Source organism: Alnus glutinosa, chromosome 4 (assembly GCF_958979055.1).
Source record: "Alnus glutinosa chromosome 4, dhAlnGlut1.1, whole genome shotgun sequence".
Taxonomy (NCBI): Eukaryota; Viridiplantae; Streptophyta; class Magnoliopsida; order Fagales; family Betulaceae; genus Alnus; species Alnus glutinosa.
Window position 1 is genome coordinate 11,973,974 of NC_084889.1, and position 23,234 is coordinate 11,997,207.

General features: G+C 39.5%; 1 protein-coding gene across 3 annotated transcripts; it reads left to right on the top strand.

The window, feature by feature from the left end:
* Positions 1–561: 561 nt before the first annotated feature.
* LOC133865502 (serine/threonine protein phosphatase 2A 55 kDa regulatory subunit B beta isoform-like) lies at positions 562–22,930 on the top strand. 3 transcript variants are annotated; one of them, XM_062301927.1, is made up of 15 exons: positions 562–827; positions 937–1,075; positions 2,500–2,603; positions 2,724–2,822; positions 2,938–3,057; positions 11,177–11,386; positions 11,577–11,668; positions 12,225–12,343; positions 12,755–12,878; positions 18,876–18,999; positions 21,087–21,155; positions 21,261–21,352; positions 21,462–21,539; positions 21,730–21,797; positions 22,185–22,930. In XM_062301927.1, exons 2-15 carry the CDS (start codon positions 961–963, stop codon positions 22,319–22,321), a joined length of 1,551 nt encoding a protein of 516 aa, XP_062157911.1. In that variant the 5' UTR covers positions 562–827; positions 937–960; the 3' UTR covers positions 22,322–22,930. The 3 variants fall into 3 exon arrangements, with proteins under 3 accessions (XP_062157911.1, XP_062157912.1, XP_062157910.1); XM_062301928.1 differs by having other exon boundaries at positions 562–1,075; positions 11,177–11,383; XM_062301926.1 differs by having other exon boundaries at positions 563–1,075.
* Positions 22,931–23,234: the final 304 nt, after the last annotated feature.

Consider the following 23,234-nt stretch of genomic DNA (forward strand, 5'->3'; position numbering starts at 1 on the left):
TAAATGAAATTGAAATAAATTGTTATATAATTAAAATTTAATGTTGTTGCATTAAATAATATAACATCATTTTTTTTACATTATTAAATATAATAACATTAAATCATCTTTATCGGGATATATTTATACCAGTCCAATAAAAAAAATAATCAGGGATTAAATAAATAAAAGATCATTGTAATCTACGCCATACTCATCCATAAAGCTTAAGTAGGGCCAGAGTCTGTCATTTTCAGCGACTTAACATCATTAATTTCCATCTGTGGAACAACTTATCGTCATCCTCCATCCCGTCTGTCTGCCATGATTTGCGTAATTATATATATTTATTTTTTTTATTTAACCCATCCATTGATTCCATTCAAACTAGCCGACATAAATATTAAACTAGCATAAATAAATAATAGTAGTAAATGAAGAGATTTGCTATAATTATACTTATTTAGAGATACGCAATCCGCCAAAAACCCTTTAAAGCGACGACGTTTTCGCTGCTCGATCGTTCTCTTCCATTCTCATTTTTTTGTCACCTCATTGGCTGGTCATCATCCACAAAAAGAAAAAAATAAAAAAATAAAAAAGTTAAAAGTTAAAAATTAAAAAGAGAGAGTGTTCGTGCGTGAGAAATTCTCATCGATTCTCATCCCAAAGAGACACAGACACAGATTGAGTTTCAGGGAGAGAGAGAGGGTGAGTGAAATCTCATCGATGTTAATTTCATAGTGATAGCTTGGGAGAGAGAGAGAGGGGCTTGTTCATCACTCGTGTCCGTACACGTATGGTTGGAGAGGACGATAATGAAGGACGAGACTGCATTTCCTTAGTCCGTGAGATTCCTACAAAAATCCGAGTCTCAGATCGACTGGTTTATGCATTTTAGTTGCGTATTTCGTTACTGATTTCATTGTTAATTTGGTTCCGAATTTTGCCGAAAAGAGCGAGCGAGAGACAGAAAGAGAAATGATCGGCGGAGACGAGGGAGCGCCAGTGACGTCGGCGGGGGCGCCGCAGGCGCTGGAGTGGAATTTCTCTCAGGTATTCGGCGAACGGGCGGCCGGGGAAGACGTTCAGGAAGGTTCGGTTTTCCAATTCCGATTTTCAGTTTATCGATTTGATTTTTGTTAGGGCTTGATTGTTATGGTTTCTTAATGTGGTTTTATTCTGTTAAGTTACTAATTAATTGTCAATATCCCTTTTTCGTGAGCTAGATTTATGCATTCAATGCTAGAATCGTATTACGCGAGTTTGACTGATAGAGTGGGTTTTAGTTTGAGGATAAGAGTTAGTTATCTGCTGTCGTCATTGTATCCGAATGGCTCCTGGTTTACCGCCAGATGAGCGTTCTCACGATTTTACTGTGATGATAGGATTTGTGGCTTAACTTGGTCGTTAAACTACTGCAAATGCATTCATGACTCTCTAATTTGGTTTCTTATGGGAAAATTCATTGTCAAAAGGTCACTATTGATAATTGGTGTGGTTTGTGTATGACTGTATGGCTGACTTATTATGTTTGTTGACTGAGCATAAGCTGTCTGCAAAAGACATATGTGCACATTAGAAACACTAGGCTTCATGCATGAGGCGTTTGCAGCGGTTTTTTTACTTTTCTTGTTTATAAGAGTATGTTATTAAAGTTACTTATCAAAAAAAGAAAAAAAGAAAAAAAGAAAAAAAAAAAGAGTATGTTATTAAAGTTATTTATATGTTTATAATATGTAACAGCTTTGGCTTCCTAAGGCTGGGAATTCACTCTTACTTGGTGGGGAGTGTCCAGTATTAGTTAGGATTTTTGTATTGGAATATTGTAGAGATTCAGGATAGAAGAACAGCTTATTAAGGACTAGGAGTTAAGATATTAGCTGGTATGATAGATTTACAATTTGAGAGGTTTTATGGTGAACATTAGCAAGAAATTGCTGGCCAGATTGACAAAATCGACACCCTATTTAGATCTAAGTAACCTTGTGAGGCCAAGTCACCAGGTCAGACCAGAAATTTTGTATATTTTCCACTTGCTAGCTACCACCATGTTGACATGGGGTTATAAATATTTCAAAGCAGTTCTTCAAACTCATGAGTCAGATCAAGTTGACACAAAATGGATTTATTATCTGAGCTAAAAGACTAGAAGCAGCTGCGTAGTTGGGTAAATGGTGTTAAGTCCTTGATCTTGCTTGATGGTCTGGGTCTGTTAATTATTTACTAAATTCTTTAGTTTCTTACAATCACTAGAATTATTGGGTGTAAAGTTTGGTGCTGGTGGATATTAACCCTACAAGTTAATTGGTAAGGTTTTCCCTTTACCCTTCTTGTTAAAAGGGATTAGAAATAGAATTATTTGGAATAAAACCAAAGAATGTATCATGTGTCACAAGCGTTGTTCACTTGATAATTTTGCTTGAATATATTCTTCTTCTATTTCTTTTACCTGAATGGCTATAGTGTTTGAGGGTATTACTAATTTGACCTGTTTACATGATGACTGTTTATCTGCAGTCGATATCATTTCTGCTATTGAATTTGATAGAACTGGGGACCACTTAGCTACTGGAGATCGTGGGGGTCGGGTGGTTTTATTTGAAAGAAATGATACAAAGGATGTAAGTTTGTGATGCTTACTTGTTTGATTTTGTAATTTTTTGTTTAGAGTATTTTGCCATAAATGTTTTTCTTGTTACAATCTCGTAATATATTCAATGATATAAACACAAAATATGTAGCATTATGGACATCGAAGAGATCTAGAGAGGACAGATTATTTAATCAGTAGGCATCCTGAGTTTCGCTATAGAACTGAGTTTCAGAGCCATGAACCTGAGGTATTACTTCTACTGGCTAGTTATGATTTTTGCTTATTTGCATATAGTTATAGCCTCCTTGCTGGAATGTGTATTTAATCATTTTTGTTGCCTTTTGTACCTTTTCAAAATTCAGTTTGACTATCTTAAGAGCTTGGAAATTGAGGAGAAAATTAACAAGATTAGATGGTGCCACACAGCTAATGGTGCCCTGTTTCTTCTCTCTACCAACGATAAAACTATCAAATTTTGGAAGGTAGGGAAAGCACTTTTGAGTTTTTTGAACTTTTCAGTTCTAAATGAATTGCACTTCTAAATTACATTCCTAAAATGTGATACATGTATTATAATTGCTCCACAGATTAGAAATGCTTGCATCATGTGACATAGGAAAATTTAGGAATTCTGTCAGGGGTGTTTGTGGCAGGCTTAGGGTTAGAAGAATTTGTGGATCTAGGCTTTGGGATTTTAGAATGAAGGTCTAAGAATTCTGGGCGGCAGTGAAATTGGGTATGTTGGGGCTTGTTTCTTTGGTTAGTTATGGGTAAAGACTTGGGAATACATGTAGTGTTTTGAGGTTTTGATATGGTTCCGGAAAAAGGCTTGATTTAGGGTTGCAAAAGAGGTGAGAAGAAGCTGAGATTGAATCTGTACACTCTGAACAGTACCAGAGAGAGGGAAGAAGACTAAGAAGCACTCTAGACATTAGGGCCTTCTACATATCAACGCATTTAATTAATTGACTGTGAATTATTTGAGTACGAAGGCACACTTATATAGATTTTGATCTTAACTTCTCCTAATTGATTTAGAACTTCTACTTTCATTAGTATAATTAGTAACAAACTCTGAATTGGATTGGACGAAAGGCCACACATAACCACTTATTTATAAAATAAAACACAAGGCCCACAACTATGACACATTCCAGCTATTTTGGATTACAAAATATCATCAACTCTAAAAAAATTCAAATACGAAATAAATCAATTATTGCCCCAAACCACGGACACTTGTTCTTGGACCAAAAGCTTTTTGGCTTAGTTTTGCCTTAGTCTTAGGCTTTTAAAGAGGATGCTTTATATTTAACCTTGCTATATATGCGCATCAATTCTCCCCCTCTGTGAAAAACTCGACTCTATCAAGTTTGGAGCAAAAGCCAATAATCCATGAGAAATGAAGCTGACACATTTGATGAGAAAGGAACCTGTCGTCTTCTTTAGCTTTATTAGTTGAAAGTGAAGGTCGAAGAAGTAGTCAAAGTTTCTCTTCAACACCATCCACTTTTTTATCTATATCTTCTTCCACCGCACAAACAATCACTTCCTTTTGCTGTCCAGTAGTATATCAGACCAACTTATTTGGGCACTGAGCTGAAATGCTTTGCAATTAGAGCATTGGTTTTTCTTTTCCTTCAGATTCAAGCTTGTGTTACATTATGCAGCGGAAAAGTTAGATGAACGAGATGGCCTAGTGGCAGAGAAATTGGAGCTATTCCCAAGCTTTTCCACAGACTTTTCTTGAGGGAAGCCAATAGAAGATTTATTCACATTTTGTATGTTACTTCCATATAGCTTCGAGTGGTACCTTCTTTCTTAATTCTTCCTCATTTGATATGCAGCCTGACTTGCATCTCCCATTGTACTCGAGCGACAAGGGGCTGAAATAGAAGCTATTTGTGCCTTCAAACCTTTCTGTTACATAGTAATCATAACATTCTTATCCGAGGGATGCACTTGCTAGTTTTAAAATATCTGCCAGCATCCTAGTGAGAATTGATTGTGGTGAACTGACTCTCTGCATTGGCGACCTCTTCAGCATGCCTTCTAGCTTTGGTTAGTAGTAGGAGCTGGGCGGTGCATGTGGGCGAGTGGGGTGGTGTTTTTTAGGAGTTGATTGGTGAAGATGGGTTTTGTAAGTTGGTTTTATGCTAAGGCTAAAGCTTTTGAGCTTTAAGTGGTTGAAGGGGGTTTTGTTGTCCACTTGGTGGGATGGAGAAGTGGATTTTCCCGAGTTGCTTTTTTCAGCAAGTTGTGTGTTGCTTGGCTGAAATCCATGGTGGAGGCACTGGTTCGTAATCCAGAGGTGAAGGATTTTATCCATTCGTTTAGGGAGAGGTCCAAGGCCTTCATCATTCAGAGAGGCTCCAACAGGTTAGGATGGTATGTGGAGGTGGTGTCGTATGCGGTGGGGGGATGCAGAGGCCTCATCGTGATCCCGGAGGAGACTTTGTCGTGTTTTGGCTCTACCCCACCATTGGCGCAGCTGCGGGTGCGTGGCCGAGGGAGTTTCTGAAGCTTGGGAGTTAAATCTACAGTGTTCGGGACCTTTTTGCCACACACGCGCCTCTCCGTGGCTTCTTCGGCAGATTCCACGCCGCTTCGGTGCGTGTGGCGCACGCCACTGCCATTGCATTTTTTTTTTTCCCTATAGCTCTGGCTTTTCCTTTGTATTCTGGGTTTGCTTTTTATTTCAACTTTTGTCAGCTCGGGTTTTGGGTGTCTCATGTGGGTTTTGGGTTTGTGGGTGTTTTTTTGGGAGGGTTGTTCGGGGTTTCTAGTGGGTTTTGGGAGGTTTGTTGGGTTTGGGTGCTTTTGGGGCAAGTTTGGGTGTTTGACGGGGGATTCAACTTTTTTTGGGATTTGGGTTTCACGTGGATTTTGGGTGTTGGTGTTGCTTTCTGGCTGGGAGGGTTTGACAGGTCGCTTTGTTGTTTTTGAGTTTTGGGTTTGCAAGAGCTCTATTGTATACTGTCTGTGTACGTAGGGGTGCCTTATGCTTTTTCTATAAAGTTGCATTATTACTTATTAAAAAAAAAACAAATTCACATGGGTAAGAACTTGGGTGGATGGGTTTTTAAGAAGAATGAACAGGTCGGAGTGGACTTGGGTGCTAACGACACCTTCCTTAGGTAAAGAATCTGCGTGGCGTGAAGGAGCCTTGCCTAGCCTGGCGGCACGCCGGTGGACTCGACGTCAATCCTCGTGGTTGTTGAGTGCGTATCGTAGCCCTCTCCAGAGGCTTCCGTCGCGGTGCATCCTCCCTCAGATCTGGCCAATGAGTTGGCTGGGTTGATCTCTATTTCCCTTGCGGGACAGATCATGCCGATGGACCTCGCCTAGCCTGGAGGTACGCCGGTGGACCTCGAGGCTGTAGTGCGTGTAGTGCAGCCCTCACCGGGGATTATTGTCTTCCCTCGTCCTCCCTCTGACCCCGCTTGTGGTGTGGATGGGTCAGTCTCTTTACCCCCTAGGATCATCACTGTTGTTAGGTCTGATGGTTTTGGTTGTTGGCCTGGAAGTCTCTCTCGTCTGAGTAGGAAAGGAGACACTCGTTCTTATGGGGAGGTTTTGCCCTCTAAGGCTTGCACTTCACATCTTGCAAGGACCGTCGCTGTTGAAGAGGGTTTCTTCTCCAAGGAGGCCTCTAATAAGGATAAAGGCGGTGAGTCTTCTGAGATGGATGGGGTGTTGCGAGGGGAGTGGGTAGGTGTGATGCCATTATTACTTGGCTCTGTATGGAGCTGGATATGTTCTCGAAGGTGGAGCCCACTTTGTTGAACTAATGTCCAGCAGTAAATAATAAGACTATAGGTGGGATGTTGCCTTCAGCCTGGGTTCTTCGGTTAGTACAAGAGTTTCGGCATTTTGTGAACTTTCGTGTGATGGTTTTGAAAAGCAGCTCCTAGCATTGTTTGTAGCCATTGAAGTGAGCAATTCTGGGCAGATATCAGGCTCTTGTTCGAACTCGGTCAAGAAAGGTGTTAGAGAACTAGAAAGTTTATCATGTGGCAGTGCATGCCGTGGCAGGAATAAGGGGAGGGCAGCAAGTGGTTTCTTATGAAGCCTAAGTTGCTTTCTTGGAATGTGAGAGGGTGAATGAGGGTGACAAGTGTTTGAGAGTCAGAAATCTCATTAGGCAGTGGAAAGCGGACATTATTTGTTGCGGGTTTTTTTGGGTTAGCTTTGGTTGTTCCTGTGTATACTTCCTGCGTACTTATGGGCGCCTTACGCTTTCTTTAATAAAGTTCTTCTTACTTATAAAAAAAAAAATTTGTTTGCAGGAAACTAAACTGGAGTTCATTTCTAGCAGTGTTATGCGAAGCATGTGGGGGATGTCAACGTGTGGATAGGTGTTACTCAGCTTCAAGAGGGGCATATAGTGGTATCTTGCTTATGTGAGGTGGCTTGTTCCTATAGAATGCTTTATGCAGTCGCTTTGGGCTGTCCTAGGTTATGGCTAGGCTGGTGGTTGACTTGTTCGCTTGCTGGTGGGTGGGTGGTAGCTCTCAGAGTGTCATATTGTGGAAGCTAATGTCCTTTTGCCTTTTGTGGTGCCTTTAGCGGGAAAGAAACGATCGAAATTTCAAGGACTGAGAGAGGATGTTGGAGGAGCTTAAGTCTTTTTTTTTTTTAATTCTCTTTTTACTTAGACAACTGCGGTTTTAGCTCGTTTGGTGATTAGTTTTAATGATTTTTTTATTCTTTTTACTCTTTCTAGATAGGCGTTTCTCTTGTATACTTCCTTTGTACTCGGTTGTGCTTTGCGCTTTTTAATGATATCTTGATTACTTATCAAAAAACATTCTTATCCGATGTATAATCCAATCAAGTGGGATACCATTGGATTTGCTAGTTTGTTCTTCCATAGATATACTCTTGTCGTGGATTGAGAAATTGAAGGTATTCTCGCTGCTTGTAGTTAGGAGAGATGAAGTGACGGATCATGCCTTGCTTCATCTCTTTGCATGTTTGTTATCTCCAAATACATTCCTCTTCTATAGCTCTTTTCGCTTAATCTGCCAGACTCTTGCTGTCCCCTTGCGTTTATCCTTGGCAAAGTAAAACATTTTCTAACTTCATTCACGTCATACCAACGAAAATATCTCTCCAAACCATGTATCCAATCTTCTATAGTTTTAGATATGCAATATCCAAAAAAGATCTGGCACATCTAACTTGACTCTTTTATTTAAGTCATCATACCTTCCAAAGTTCCCTTGCAAGCGTTCATGTTGTATGGGAGAATAATTCTGAAAGTCAGCTTTTGGAACAGCACTCTGATACACTGTTCCTAGAGCTGATTGTAGCTGCTGTGGTTGCATTTCGATGAGACTGTTCCATGAGAACTTGATGAAGAAAAGGGCTTAAAGCTGAACTGAAGCACTGGGGTTGTGGACCTGATTTGGACATCTCTAGCTCCTGATTAATAGCTTTTTCCATGGGTTTCTTGGCCAAAACAACCGCAGCCAACTTGTCCAAAGTTTCTTTAAACCCTTCTAAGTTAGACAACCTTTGATCTAAAGCAGAATTTTATTTATTTATTTTTATTTTTATAAATAAATAATTAAAATTTTATTAAAAGCGTAGAGTGGAGCAACCCAAGTACACAGAGTATACAAGAGAGACACCCAAAAAGAGACTTGAACATGATAGCCTTCAACTCTATCACCGTTCTCTTGCAATGTTTGAAATTTTGGGCATTGTGTTCTTTCAAAATACACCACATTAAATAGGGGAGCCGTCCTCCAAACTGATATATCATGATAGCTACCAAATTGATCTCTCCAACTAGCCAATTGCTTTACCCATTGGAGCGGAACCCACTCTATCCCTAAAAGACGAAAGACCGAAACTCACAAATCTCTAGTCACTTCATAGTTGAGCAAAAGATGATCAATGAATTCCTCGCTTTTCTTGCACATGTAACACCAAACCATCACTATGACATGCCCATTTCTTAGGTTATCCAATGCCAAAATCTTTCCTAATGTTGCCGTCCAAACAAAGCACGCCACTCTCAAGGGAGTCCTATTTCTCCAAATGCTCTTCCAAGGAAAGGAGGGCTTACGGGAGGACTAAGCACATGATTAACAGATTTGACCTCAAGCGTTTGCCTTTTGGAGGGGATCCAACAAATCTTATCCTCGCCACCTCGTTGCAACTCAAGAGAATACCACAAATTAAAGAACGACGAAACCACCTCCACCTCCCAATCATGCATTGATCTAATAGAAATTATATTCCACTGTAATGTGTCATTAGAAAACTGCATTTGATCTGCCACTGAGCCTCCTTAAAGCGAGCAATACTAAATAGCTTTGAGAAAGCTGCCTTCAAGGTTTGTTTACCTCACCACACATTATGCCAAAATCTGACCTTAGCCCAATCTCCCACATAATTCTCACAAATCTAGAGAAAAGCCCCCACCCCCTCTTAATGATTCTCCACACCCCAACCTCGTAAAACCCATAAACCGCATTGGAGTAGCACCCTCACACATGCTGTCATATTTAACTTCCACCATTGATCTCTACAAAGCCTCCCTCTCTGTGGTGTAACGTTATAATCATTTCTCCAAGAGAGCTCGATTAAACAAAAGCAAGTTTCTAACCTCCAAGCCGCCTGAAGGGATCAGAGTAAAAATTTTCGACCAACTGACGAGATGGAATTCAAACTCATCTCTGACTTTGCCCCATAATAAATCCCGCTGAATTTTCTCAACACGGTTGGCAACTACGACCGGGATGGGAAAGAGGAATAAAAAATAAGGAGGCAAGTTGGAAAGAACACTTTTAATCAAAGTGATCCTACCTCCCATAGATAAATAAAGCCTCTTCCAACCAGCCAAACAACGTTCCATCTTTTCAATAATGCCATCCCTTATTGATTTTGCCTTGAATGAAGCCCCCAACAGAAGATTCAGGTACTTCATAGGCAAAGAGGACACCCTACAACAAAAAATACTAGCCAAACCTCCAACATCTTCCACGGAATCAACTGGGACTAACTTTGATTTAGTCAAGTTAATTTTCAACCCCGAGACAACTTTAAAACATAAAAACAGATTCCGCAAATGACGGAGATGATCAACTGGCCTCACAAAAAATAAGGTTATCATCCGCAAATAATAGATGAGACATTAGGAACTCTTCATTATTCTTGGACCCCACCGAGAAACCTAATAAAAGCCCCCTATCCACAGTGGCATACAACATTCTACTCGTAAGAAGAAAGTAAGATTGAGTCTGTTTACTGGAGGAAAATAGTATTCATGAACAGTACCCTAGAAAGTAAAGAAAAGTAAGAAGCCCTCCACATACAAGCCTTCCATAAATCAATGTATTCATTTTTATTAATTAATTATGAATTATTGGAGTACAAAGGCGCACTTATATTGACCCTAGGTCTTAACTTCTCTTCAGAGGATTGGAATCTACTTTGACTAGTAAATAAATTCCTGATTGGACTGGACTAAATCCCATACTTAAAGTCTATGGATTAAATAAAACCCTAGGTCCACAACTATGTTCCACAATCAGCAATTACAGAATTATGAAAATACTATTGAGTCACAGAAATCGAAATATAAAATAAAATAAAATGAAATAGTATTAATCTAATTAACTATCATGGACATTTTTTCTTTGACCGAAAAGGCTTTTTGCTTGGTTTTACTGTGGTGATAGGCTTCCAAGGAGGATGCTTCATATCTAACCATGCTATAGATGTGGCATCATCATGTCACCTTTTAGGGCTTGAAGTGTGGATGCTAGGACATTTCATGATGCACTGTTTCACTATTGGATAATCTAAATGTAGCTGAAGATGGTAGTTAACTAAAAAGATTTGTAAAAAGAAAAGGAAATAAGAATTTGATAAGAAATTTAGTGACAGTTATTATGCTATGGTTAGTCACTGCTATATGAGGGCCCATTTAGAAATATAAAAGATGTTCGGACTTGTTATTTCTGAGTTAAATATGTGGGCACTCGCCTAGATAATGTACATGATATTGTTGATGGTGATCATAAAATTCTATTGCATTTTTTTTTTTTGATGAGTATAAAATTCTATGGCATTGAGTCTTAGAAAATAAATTTTAATGCATTGAGATAGACAATTCTACATAAGAGGACAATATTTGCTGGATACTTTGTGCCTTTCTTTGATCTGGGTGATCAGAAAGAATGCATCCTGGAGAGACAATTGTCTTAGGTTTCCTAAGAAAATCTGAATATATATCTAAGGACCATTATTATCCAAAGGGGAAAAGAAAAAACCATAAAATGCTCCCTTTTTCGTTAAATAACACTGATAAAGCTGTCTCTACTAGTGGGCTATTTAACCCTATAGCTTTTGATTTCCTGATATCTCGTAGGACAGCTAGGAGCCCAGCCTTTTGAACACCTCCCCCCTCCTTTTTTCAACACACGCAGGTATACAGCGTAGTTAGATCTTGCACTAATTGGTATAACAACTTAGTGAGTAATACTGGTCCTGTAAAGATCAACTGTCTATTTTGTTGAATTGTAACTTCCTAAGATCAAACTGATAAGTGGTGTTTTCTGCTGCTATTGATTTAATGCTGGGCAGGTCCAAGAGAAGAAGGTAAAGAAAGTATGTGACTTTAATGTGGATCTTTCAAGAGCTATGGGAAATGGTCCAGTTGTTTGTTCACGTATATCAGCAAGCTCCAAACAGTGCATGGAGAATGGAGGATGTAATGAAAGACCCTTTGGTTATTCGAGCATTGATGCTTCACTTCCATCTGGGGGTGTCGCACCCTTACGGCTGCCTGTGGTAGTTGTATTCAATCTGATTTACTTATTTTCTGGCACCAAATGGTTTTTAAGTTAAGAAATAATATTGTTAAGCAGCTATTAAGCATGCCATTGTTGTCAGGCTTCAAGCATTGGCAAGTGCATTAAATGATTTCTTGTTATGGTTGTATGTGGTTTGCTGCTTTAACACTTAACAACTTTGTTACACTCAGGTGACCAGTCATGAGACAAGCCCTGTGGCTAAGTGTCGAAGAATCTATGCGCATGCACATGACTATCATATCAATTCTATTTCAAATAACAGGTGCTTACTGATAGAATGTTTTCTTTAACCTTTTTCATCTTAAATGCTTTGTCTGTATAGCATGTCTTTATTATCTTGCATATTCATGTTGACTTTTGTGCTTGTATTGTGCTTGAATATGCCTTCTACCTATTCTATGAGCTCCTGATCAATAAGGATGCAAGTTATACATGTTGATTCACTTCTTCCCAGCATGGCATGTGAAACTGAGGACAAGTCTGTATAGCATTTCTCTATTATCTTGCATATTCATGCTGACTTTTGTGCTTGTATTTTTACTTGAATATGCCTTCTACCTAATTTATGAGTTCCTGATCAATAAGGATGCAAGTTATACAAGTCGATTCACTTCTCTGCATGGCATGTGAAACTGAAGCAATATGGTTATAAGGCACTATTTAGGAGAAAAAGGATTTAAGCCTAACTTGATGTCTTCGTCTATGCAATATGCATGTCGGTAGTGATGGCTGGTTATTATATCTGGAAGTGCCTCCTTTAGCTATGCTGTTCATGTTGTTCACCGATCACTTAATTTTTATTTTTTTTTCTTTTGCAGTGATGGTGAAACTTTTATCTCCGCGGATGATCTGCGAATAAATCTTTGGAACTTAGAAATTAGCAATCAAAGTTTCAATATCGTTGACGTGAAGCCTGCAAACATGGAGGATCTCACTGGTAGAACTCATGGCATCCTGAGTGGCAATTACATGATTTGGTGGATCTTTTATCATTTCTAGTTAAACTGTTGTCAAAGGATTTGGAAATGTAAAAAGAAAAATCCATTTCAGTAGATAAATCAGCATTCTTTCTGGTGTCTCCATTTTGCTTAGTATTTACTTTTCCCGTCATGCAAGGTTGTGAGTTGTGACCTCCCTTTCTTAAGTTTTTCTCCTTTTCTGGGTTGAGTGGATGAGATGACATCTAATATGTTTCATTTACTGTTCTTCTCTCAGCTGTTTGTGTTGGATTTTGAAATGTTCTAGTTATGTAGTCGACCTAATTTCATACATAATTTGTGCTAATGTGGTCAATGAGCTTTCTATATTTAAATATTTGTATCCACGGTGCTTGAATTTACACGTGCAGAGGTGATAACATCAGCAGAGTTTCACCCTACTCATTGTAATACGATAGCATACAGTAGCTCAAGGGGCTCGATCCGTCTTATTGATATGCGGCAGTCAGCTTTGTGCGATACTCATAGCAAATTGTAAGCTTTCTGTCAGTGTTTTGTCTACTTACAGTCCTTATCTTTTGTTTGCATCTTAAAGATAAAAGCATGAGAATATAAAGGCAAAAATCATATTTGGTCCTTAGGTTTTTATCTTATTTGAATTTAGTCATTGAGTTTTTAATTTCAAGAATATGGTCCTTAGGTTTTGCACAAATTTTAAATAGGCCCCTCTGCCACTTTTTTTCTCAAAATTAATAGTTTGTCATATTTCATGGGTGTCTCAATTGACGCATTATCGTCTATATTAGTACTTAATATCAATGTCATATCATTAAGAACCAAGTCATCTATAGAAAAAAGGAAAGAAAAGACCCAACTCTAGAACCAAAAATCATTTTCTTCGTCATCCTAATCTTCTAGATTTGTAACATTAAATAGAAAACCGTTAACTTTGATGTTGACATGGATATTGACATTGTATTGGATGCTAACATGAACCCTAGAGTGTCAAATGAAACACATGTGACAAATGAAAAATTGTTAATTTTGACGGTAAAGTAATAGAGGGATCAATTTGAAACTTGGGCAAAACCTAAGGACCTTATTTTATAAATTGAAAACCTAAGGACTAAATCCAAATTAGATGAAAACTTAAGGGCTAAATATGATTTTTTTCCAAATATAAATAATGTTAGAGACATATCTACCCCTCAGCTAGATATGTCTTCTCGAGATAAAGTTCCTAATTCTATGCGATCTCAAGATGAAGATAAAACCTAGATTATAGGAACTAGTGATAAGATAATATTTTGAATTCAAATACTCAGATTAGATTGTAGTGTTTCATTCCTATCAGAACTGTAGTCTCCTAAACTCATGTAACTATGTTCTAGTTTCTCTATATATACAAACAGCCTCTACCAACATTTGGCAAGGCAGCGCAAAGCATAAACACAAGATCCTCATATTTTATATGGTATCAGAGCCACAACAGTGACTCACGTCCTCCTCCTCCTTTTTTCCCTTCCCACGTTTCAGTCATGTCTGCCTCAAACCCAGCCTCACAACCACCACCTGACACCAACTCTCCTACTGTTGTTGTCTCCACCCACTACCAAACACCTCCGTTGGTGACCTTCACCAATTTTAATCCTACCAAACTCACCCACGTTAACTACCCAGTTTGGCTGCCTCAGATCGTTCCTCACCTCAAAGGCGGCAACATATTTGGTTATGTTGATGGTTCCACGCCCTGCCCTCCTCCCACTGTGACATCCACCAAAGATGGTGTTTCCACCACGTCTCCCAATCCGGCCTTCCTCCATTGGAGCATGCAAGATCAACTGCTGCTCGGAGCTATTAACTCAGCTCTTTCTGAAAAGATGCTGACCCATGTCACTCGCTGTGCCACCTCCCGAGATGCATGGACAACCTTGGAGACTCTTTTCACGTCTCAGACGAAGGCGCGCACCATGCAGGTGCATTATCAATTGGCGACTCTTAAGAAAGGATCTTCCTCCATCACCGACTACTACCACACATTTCAGACGTTGTGTGATGCCCTTGCTGTCGTAGGCCAACCTCTCAATGGCTTTGAGAAGGTGTCCTTCCTTCTAGCTGGCCTAGGCTTTGACTTTGATCCCTTTGTAACTTCTGTTACAACCAGAGCCGAACCACTCTCTGTGGACGAAATCTACGGTCATCTCCTCTCTCACGAGATGCGCTTAAAGCAGCATCAAGCCTCTCTTGATCTCTCTGTTGCTGGTGCAAACTTTGCTTCCCGAGGCAACTCTTCTCCACACTCAAATGGTGGCATGCGTGGTTCCCGCGGTAATCACTCTTCTGGCCGTGGCTTCCCTGGCACTTCCAGGCCATTTCGTGGCAGAGGCCGAGGACCCTCATCTGGTCGTGGTTCCTCCTCCATCCGCCCATTATGTTAGGTATGCAACCGTTATGGTCACGTTGACTTGGATTGTTACAATAGGTTCAATGAGGCCTACACTCGAGAACAACCTTCTCAGGCTCAGGTCTATCTCTCTACCCCATCCAGCAGCACTGATCAGAACTGGTACCCGGATTCTGGAGCTACACACCATCTGACATCTGATCTGGCCAATTTAAATATCAAGGCTGACGACTACTTGGGCTCAGATCAAATCTGTATTGGCAACAGTAAGGGGCTCTCAATCAAACACATTGGTACAACTCGACTCTCTACTCCTAATTCTCATTTTGATCTCCTTGATATTCTGCATGTTCCTCAAATATCCAAGAATCTCATCTCTGTTCAGAAATTCACCAAAGATACTAATACGTTTTTTGAATTCCATCCATCCCATTTTTTCTTAAAGGACCGACGCACGGGGAAACTCCTCCTCCACGGGCTGAATAAACATGGACTCTATCAATTTTTTCCTTTCGCAAATAAACATCCCCGTCGTGCCATGGTGGGTGAACGTGTTTCTGCTTTTCAATGGCACTCACGGTTGGGCCATCCCACCTTGAAGATTGTCCGCCGTGTGCTTTCTCGTTTTCAGCTTCCAGTTGCTTCTCCAAAAGACTCCACTGTTTGCATTGCCTGCCTTAGAGCAAAGAGCAAGCAACTTCCTTTTTCTTCAGCTTCCGGATCTGTCAATTGTCCTCTTGATTTAATCTATACTGATGTATGGGGACCAGCCCCTGTTAGCTCTAGATCTAGTGCCAAGTATTATGTTTCTTTTCTTGATGCTTATAGCAAATATACTTGGCTTTATCCAATTTCCTTAAAGAGTGATGTTCTTTCAGTTTTCTGCACTTTTAAATCTTATGTTGAACGGTTTTTCAATACCAAAATTAAAGCACTTCAATCCGATTGGGGTGGTGAATACCGCCCTGTCAACAACCTCCTCAAGCATCTTGGCATTCAGCATCGTGTGTCTTGCCCACATACTCAACAACAAAATGGTGCTATCAAACGGAAACATCGACACATTGTCGAAACCGGTCTAGCACTACTCTCTCATGCTCATTTACCCTTAAAATTTTGGGATGATGCCTTTTCCACTGCATGCTATCTAATCAATCGCATGCCTACCACAGTTCTACAAAATCATTCTCCATTTGAAACACTTTTCAAATGTTCTCCGGATTATCCCTTCTTACGCACCTTTGGTTGTCTATGTTGGCCCAACTTACGTCCATATAATTCAAACAAGTTTCAGCCACGTTCTGTCCCTTGTTTATTCCTCGGCTATAGTCCTCTTCACAAAGGCGACAAATGCCTCCACTTGCCCACAAATCGCCTCTACATCTCAAGAGATGTTATTTTCAATGAATCTACTTTTTCATATACTCCTCCCTCATCCTCCCTTGAGTCTAACTCTTGCAATACTCGGCAACAGCTCTCCCTTCCCATTCTCCTACCACAGTCAGCAGCACAGCTCCCACAACCTGTCCTAGAGCCCTCCTCTCCAAATTCCTCTCACTCTCTACACTCTCCATCACTGCAGCCCCTCTCTTCCGCATCTTCTAGCTCTGCCGATTCCCCACTTCCAGCTGAATTTACAGCTTCTTCAACTCCTCCTTTAGTTCCACCTGCTTCTTCACATCTCATGGTTACTCGTGCTAGAAATAACATCTCCAAGCCTAGAGTGTTTACAGATGGTCGAGTTCGGTACCCCCTCCCGAGAGCCCTGCTTGCCGAGTCCTCTCCTGTTGAGATAGAGCCTACTTGTCACTCTACAGCTGTGAAGGATAAACATTGGAGAGCTGCCATGAACACCGAATTTGATGCTTTACTACAGAACCAGACTTAGACCCTGGTTCCTCTTGAATCAGCTTCTAATATAATTGGCTGCAAATGGGTTTTTCGGATCAAACGGAAGTCTGATGGCTCGATTGAAAGGTACAAAGCAAGGCTAGTTGCTAAGGGATTTCATCAACAACCAGGCATTGACTATGGTGAAACCTACAGCCCTATGATCAAACCTACTATGGTACGCATTGTTCTATCAATTGCTCTATCCAATGGCTGGCCGATTCATCAAATTGACATCCAAAATGCCTTCCTTCAAGGAAATATTTCTGAAGTGGTATACATGTCTCAGCCTCCCGGTTTTCCTCATCCTCAGTTTCCAGATCATATTTGTAAACTCAAAAAGGCTTTATATGGCCTCAAACAAGCCCCAAGAGCTTGGTTCTCCAGACTTAGTGGTAAACTATTGGAGCTTGGTTTTCATGCATCCAAATCAGACACATCTCTCTTCATCTATAAGTCGGCTGCTTACACTACTCTAGTACTCATTTATGTAGATGACATTCTAATCACATCATCCAAACCATCTGCAGTTTCTACACTTTTACAGACATTGAAACAGGAATTTGCTGTCAAAGACCTCGGGAAACTCCATTTTTTCCTTGGAATTGAAGTTCTTCCAAGCTCCACTGGTTTTATCCTGTCTCAGCATCGGTACATTTTGGACATTCTCAAAAGGACCAAAATGATTGAGGCCAAACCGATCAACTGTCCAATGGCATCTTCCACTCACCTCTCGGCTTTTGAAGGTGATTTATTCTCTAATCCAACTTTATTCCGCAGCACAGTAGGTGCATTGCAGTACCTCTGCATCACAAGACCGGACATCGCATTCTGTGTGAACAAACTTGCTCAATTCATGCATAATCCCACGGATCTACACTGGCAGGCTGTAAAGAGACTCTTAAGGTATCTCAAGGAAACAGTTCAGTATGGTCTTCACTTCTACCGTGCACCAACAGCCTCCATTGATGCCTACTCCGATGCAGATTGGGCTGGAGACCAAGATGATCGTCGCTCTACGGGTGGATATTGTATTTTCCTTGGAAAAAATCTTATTTCATGGAGCTGTCGAAAGCAACACACTGTTGCACGCTCCAGCACCGAGGCCGAATACAAATCCCTAGCAAACACTGCAGCTGAACTCTCCTGGATTATGTCTCTCTGTTCTGAACTTGGGCTCAGCTTACACGTCCTCCTACACTATGTTGTGACAACATCGGAGCTACTTACCTATCTTCAAATCTAGTTTTCCATGCACGAACAAAACATGTCGAAATTGACTTTCATTTTGTTCGAGACATGGTTGCTAAGAAGACCATCCGCATTCAATTCATCTCCAGCAAGGATCAACTAGCGGATGTTCTCACCAAGCCTCTCTCTTCCGCCCGTTTTGCTTTCCTTCGTACCAATCTCAACGTTCTCCCTATACCGTTGAGATTGCAGGGGCATGTTAAAGACATATCTACCCCTCAGCTAGATATGTCTTCTCGAGATAAAGTTCCTAATTCTATGCGATCTCAAGATGAAGATAAAACCTAGATTATAGGAACTAGTGATAAGATAATATTTTGAATTCAAATACTCATATTAGATTGTAGTGTTTCATTCCTATCAGAACTGTAGTCTCCTAAACTCATGTAACTATGTTCTAGTTTCTCTATATATACAAACAGCCTCTACCAACATTTGGCAAGGCAGCACAAAGCATAAACACAAGATCCTCATATTTTATAAATAATGAGTATTTGGTCGGAATAGCATTTCCTCCCGTCATTAAAAAAGGGTAAAGTAGGGTGAGGTCTTAAGTTCAATTAAGTATGGGTACATGAGTGGTGTTTTACAACCTAAAGAAACAAAGAAAAAAGAAAAGAAGAAGCGTTTCACCCTACTTATTGTAACACGTTAACATACGGTAACTCAAGGGGCTCGATTCGTCTTATTGATATGCGGCAGTCAGCTTTGTGCGATACTCATAGCAAATTGTAAGCTTTCTGTCCGTTTTTTGTGTACTTACTTTCCTTAGCTTTTGTTTGCGTCTTTAAGATAAAAGCATGAGAATACAAAGAGTATTTGGTCAGAATAGCATTTCTTCCCGTCATTAAAAAAAGGCGAAGTAGGGTGAAGTCTTAAGTTCAATTCAGTATGGGTGCATGAGTAGTGTTTTACAAGCAGGCACGAGCATGTTCTATCTATGGAAAAAATTTACTTAGTTTTTATTATGCTTTTTATTGGTACAGGTTTGAGGAGCAGGAAGTGCCTGGTTCAAGGTCTTTTTTCACTGAGATAATAGCCTCAATTTCAGATATTAAGTTTGCTAAAGGCGGAAGATATATACTTAGTCGAGACTACATGACTCTTAAGGTTCATATTTTCTATTTGTTTCAGTTCCTATTTCAATGTATCAGTTGAAACTGTGTTTGCATCATATCTAAAAATGAAGCTGTGAAGTGTTGGATGATTCTTCGGACTATCTGGTTATGCATAAAAGTTCGTGGCTATGAGTCAGCTGTGTTACATCTTTTGCAAGACTTGATACTTTTTATTTCTTTGGTGGGTGGGGTGAAGAATTGGACTAGTGTTTGGGAGTTGTATCTATGTAATGTTGTATAGAAGTTTTTGCAATTGCGATGATTGTGGATAATAGGAAAAAATTTGTATGCTAGAAGTTTGAAAATTTCTATGGAAGACATGTCTATTCTATTTATCATAGTTACATAAAACTGTGTTCTGAAATATCTTTGAAGTACTGGGCATGGTTACGGTTTTAGCAAATGGATTAGATGGTTGATATGGTATATATATGATGTAATCATGCCTTGAGGAGCACGTAGGGACTAATAAGGAGTATAATCTCCATATAATTGCTAGTCATTTCTTCCCTAGTCTAGTAAGGAAAATATATTTCAAATAAGGTTATAGGCTATTCTTGAGTATTCTTTCTCACTAAGGTCTAAGTCAATGACGACTAAACCTAGCCTTGTAATATGTAGCTATTATTCCTCTAGGGTTTCTGCATGATGTAAATGATGGTTAGACCTAATGGTTATGTCTTATGACCTAGCTGTCTTCTATTCAAGCATAATCCTAATGAATAAAATATCATGCTTGAGTATTATCAAAACCTAGAACATCTTTTGGTGTCTTGGAGATCACGGCTCCCTCGAAGTAGCCTATATCATTTTCCCTTAGTTCTTGTGCCATTTGGTTCACATCAAGTGGTATCAAAGCAAGGTTGATTGTTTCTACAACAATCACCAATCCATGCCCATTACCATGTCTTTCCAAATTTTCTTGAGTGCAGAGCAACAAGCAAGGCTAGAAAAGATGCAGTCAGAATTCTTCACGTGGAATGGAAAATTTACCAAAAAGATGGAGGAGCATATGAGAAAAATTAAAAGTTTGTTTCCACCATGCCCCTCTCCAACAAGCCAATCCCCGCCCATAACACCTACCCCACCGGCACGATTTTTTGGGCCCTTTACATCCTGTATTTTACGTTAGTTTGCTGAAAAGGCGCCTGGGCAGTGAAGTAGTACTACCGCATCTCCCTGAAATTTTGGAAGATGATCGGATGATGTCATAGCGGCAAAGCCCCAAGCTGTGTTAGAGACACGAACCAGAAACAAGAAAGCCGAGGTATTGATTCATTGGCAAGGTCTATCCCCTACAGATGCAACATGGGAGGAACAAGAGATGATTCAAGTCCAATTTCCAGAATTTTCCCTTGAGAACAAGGGCAGTGTTAGGGGGAAGGGATGATGTAATCATGCCTTGAGGAGCACGTAGGGACTAATAAGGAGTATAATCTCCATATAATTGCTAGTCGTTTCTTTCCTAGTCTAATAAGGAAAATATATTCCAAATAAGGTTATAGGCTATTTGTGAGTATTCTTTCTCACTGGGGTCTAAGTCAATGACGGCTAAACCTAGCCTTGTAACATAAAGCTATTATTCATCTAGGGTTCTTGCATGATGTAAATGACGGCTAGACCTAATGGTTATGTCTTATGACCCAGCCGTCTCCTTTTTAAGCATAATCCTAATGAATAAAATATCATACTTGAGTATTATCTCAAAACCTAGAATATCTTTTGGTGTCTTGGAGGTCACGGCTCCCTCGAAGTAGCCTATATCATTTTCCCTTAGTTCTTGTGCTGTTTGGTTCACATCAATATATGCAATGCGTAATTTGTGAATGAATAATGATTTGAGCAATGTACTTGGTCTCATTTTGAATAAGAGAAAATTTGTAATAAATTATTCTGATTAAATTTGCTAAAGTGGTATTGTAGTTCCCTAACCTACATTAAAATTGACTTCTTAATAGAATCCAAATGGAGTATATATGTTAATCCCTTTCTGATCTCCAAGTTTCTCCATCATTTCATTACTCCATCAACGACTTCCTTTCATTTTGTTTTCTCAAATGGTTTTGTTTTGGTTGACAGCTATGGGACATAAATATGGATCGTGGCCCAGTTGCAACTTATCAGGTTCATGAATATTTAAGACCTAAGGTGACGAATTCCACAGAAAGCCTCTATCAATTATTGGTGATGTAGAATGGAGCTGATACATTTATAACATGTAATGCAATTTATTTTGGTTCTTTACTTTGTCAGCTGTGTGATTTATATGAAAATGATTCAATCTTCGACAAATTTGAGTGCTGTCTAAGTGGAGATGGACTTCATGCGGCGACAGGTTCCTACAGGTCTGCTATAAACATATTTGCTTGATTCTTTTTTAGCGCCATAAGTAAAACTCTTACTCGTGATCTCTGCACCCTAACATTTGATGCAACATTTCTCCTATGATTCCAGCAATCAATTCCGTGTGTTTGGTTGTTCTGAAGGCAGCACAGAAGCAACAACATTGGAAGCCAGCAAAAACCCTACGAGGTATTTTCTGAAAATGTATATCGGGCTAGTTTAGGTGTATAACAATGAGAAAAAGAGCTGTATCTGCACTTAAAACTAGTTTGACAATGTACTCTATCCGAGTTAATAGTATTATATGATTGTCAGGAAAAATTATCTTCTTTCTTTTTTCTTTATTAAATGTGATTTTATATATTTCATGCATTTCCAGGAGACAAGTCCAAACACCAACAAGGCCTTCTAGAACTCAGGGCACCCTTCCCCGTGTCCTCAGGCGAGGTATGTCTTTGGTCTCATGCAACTCATATACAATATAGTCCAAAGTCCTAGAAACTTTGTACAGGTGACTGCTGAATAGCTTTATCTTCCCAACCATATTACATTGACTTGTACACAATGAATTTGTTAAGCTCAATTTGATCGGTTAATTGGCCACCTAAATTTCCTGGTTGACTTAATTATGTTGAGGTTCTAGTTCATATGATGGTGACTTGTGATTCAGTTTGACATACATTTTGTATGAGGTACATAGTTCATTTTTAAGAGCAATATGAACCCCAGGAAAGTTATCTGTTGGGAAATTTTGTTGTGGCGTTTGTTTATAATCTTGTTCTAATGTTTGACTTGTGCCTCTGCACGTCTTTTTGTCCATTTCATCTGTAAAAGGAGCTGATACCTCGGGGGCGGATGCTAATGGAAGTTCTTTTGATTTCGCCGCAAAGTTGCTACACCTAGCATGGCATCCAACTGAGAACTCAGTTGCCTGTGCTGCTTCAAATAGCCTTTACATGTACTACGCGTAAAGATGGTCTTGGAAGAATGTACTTTTGCCAGACAAAGCTCTTGTGGCTTGCTTTGGCAAATGCTGCTTTGCCTTCTGCCCCAAACCGGTGATGTTGAAGCTGCGATATTTTTTCAGAATATCTGACACTTACAAATCTCGCCTTTCTCAAACCTCACGATTTCAATCTTGGGATGTGGAAACTGTCAAGGAAGTAACTAACCTTTTGCTCCAGGCCGGTTAGGCAATATTGTTGTTTTGTTATTTCTTACGAGGTCGAAGAAAATTTGATATTTGCTCTTCTGCAACCAAAAGAAGAGGTGCGCGATGGTGCTGGAAGTTTCAGACCAATGGGGTCCTAACTTAAAGCTAGAAGACGGAAATACTATGCTGCATCAATTCTTTTTGATACCTGGGGCTTCAACCTTGTATTATTTGAACCTAAAAATATAGGGATTGTTAAATTTTATCATGATTGTCGCTGTCGGACATTCTAACCATTCTTTCTCCTCTTTCAGAATTTGCTGATTTGTTAATGCTCAATTTGGCTTCAGAATAGAACACCTTGATGCGGGGCATCCTTTCAACCCAAATGTGTGGGTTTTAACTTTTAATAGGTCTATTTTTCTAAGGTCGAGTGTGTTGGTGAAGGCAACTTCCCATATCCATTATTTCAAAATTATAATATGCTGGTCTAGTTTACTTTTGTGAAATCACACGTTTCTTCTGCTCTGAAAAAAAAAAAAAAATAATAATAATAAACTAATTAAATTAAATTATATTATATTAAATAAATAAATAATCAGTGTTTCTTTTCTTTGGTTGCCCGTCAGTTCGTTCCTTGTGCATTCCTTCTCATTAGTTGATTATAAATGGATACATTTATATATGAAAACTTATTCTTCTCAAGTATTTTTTTAATCCGGTCATTTTAT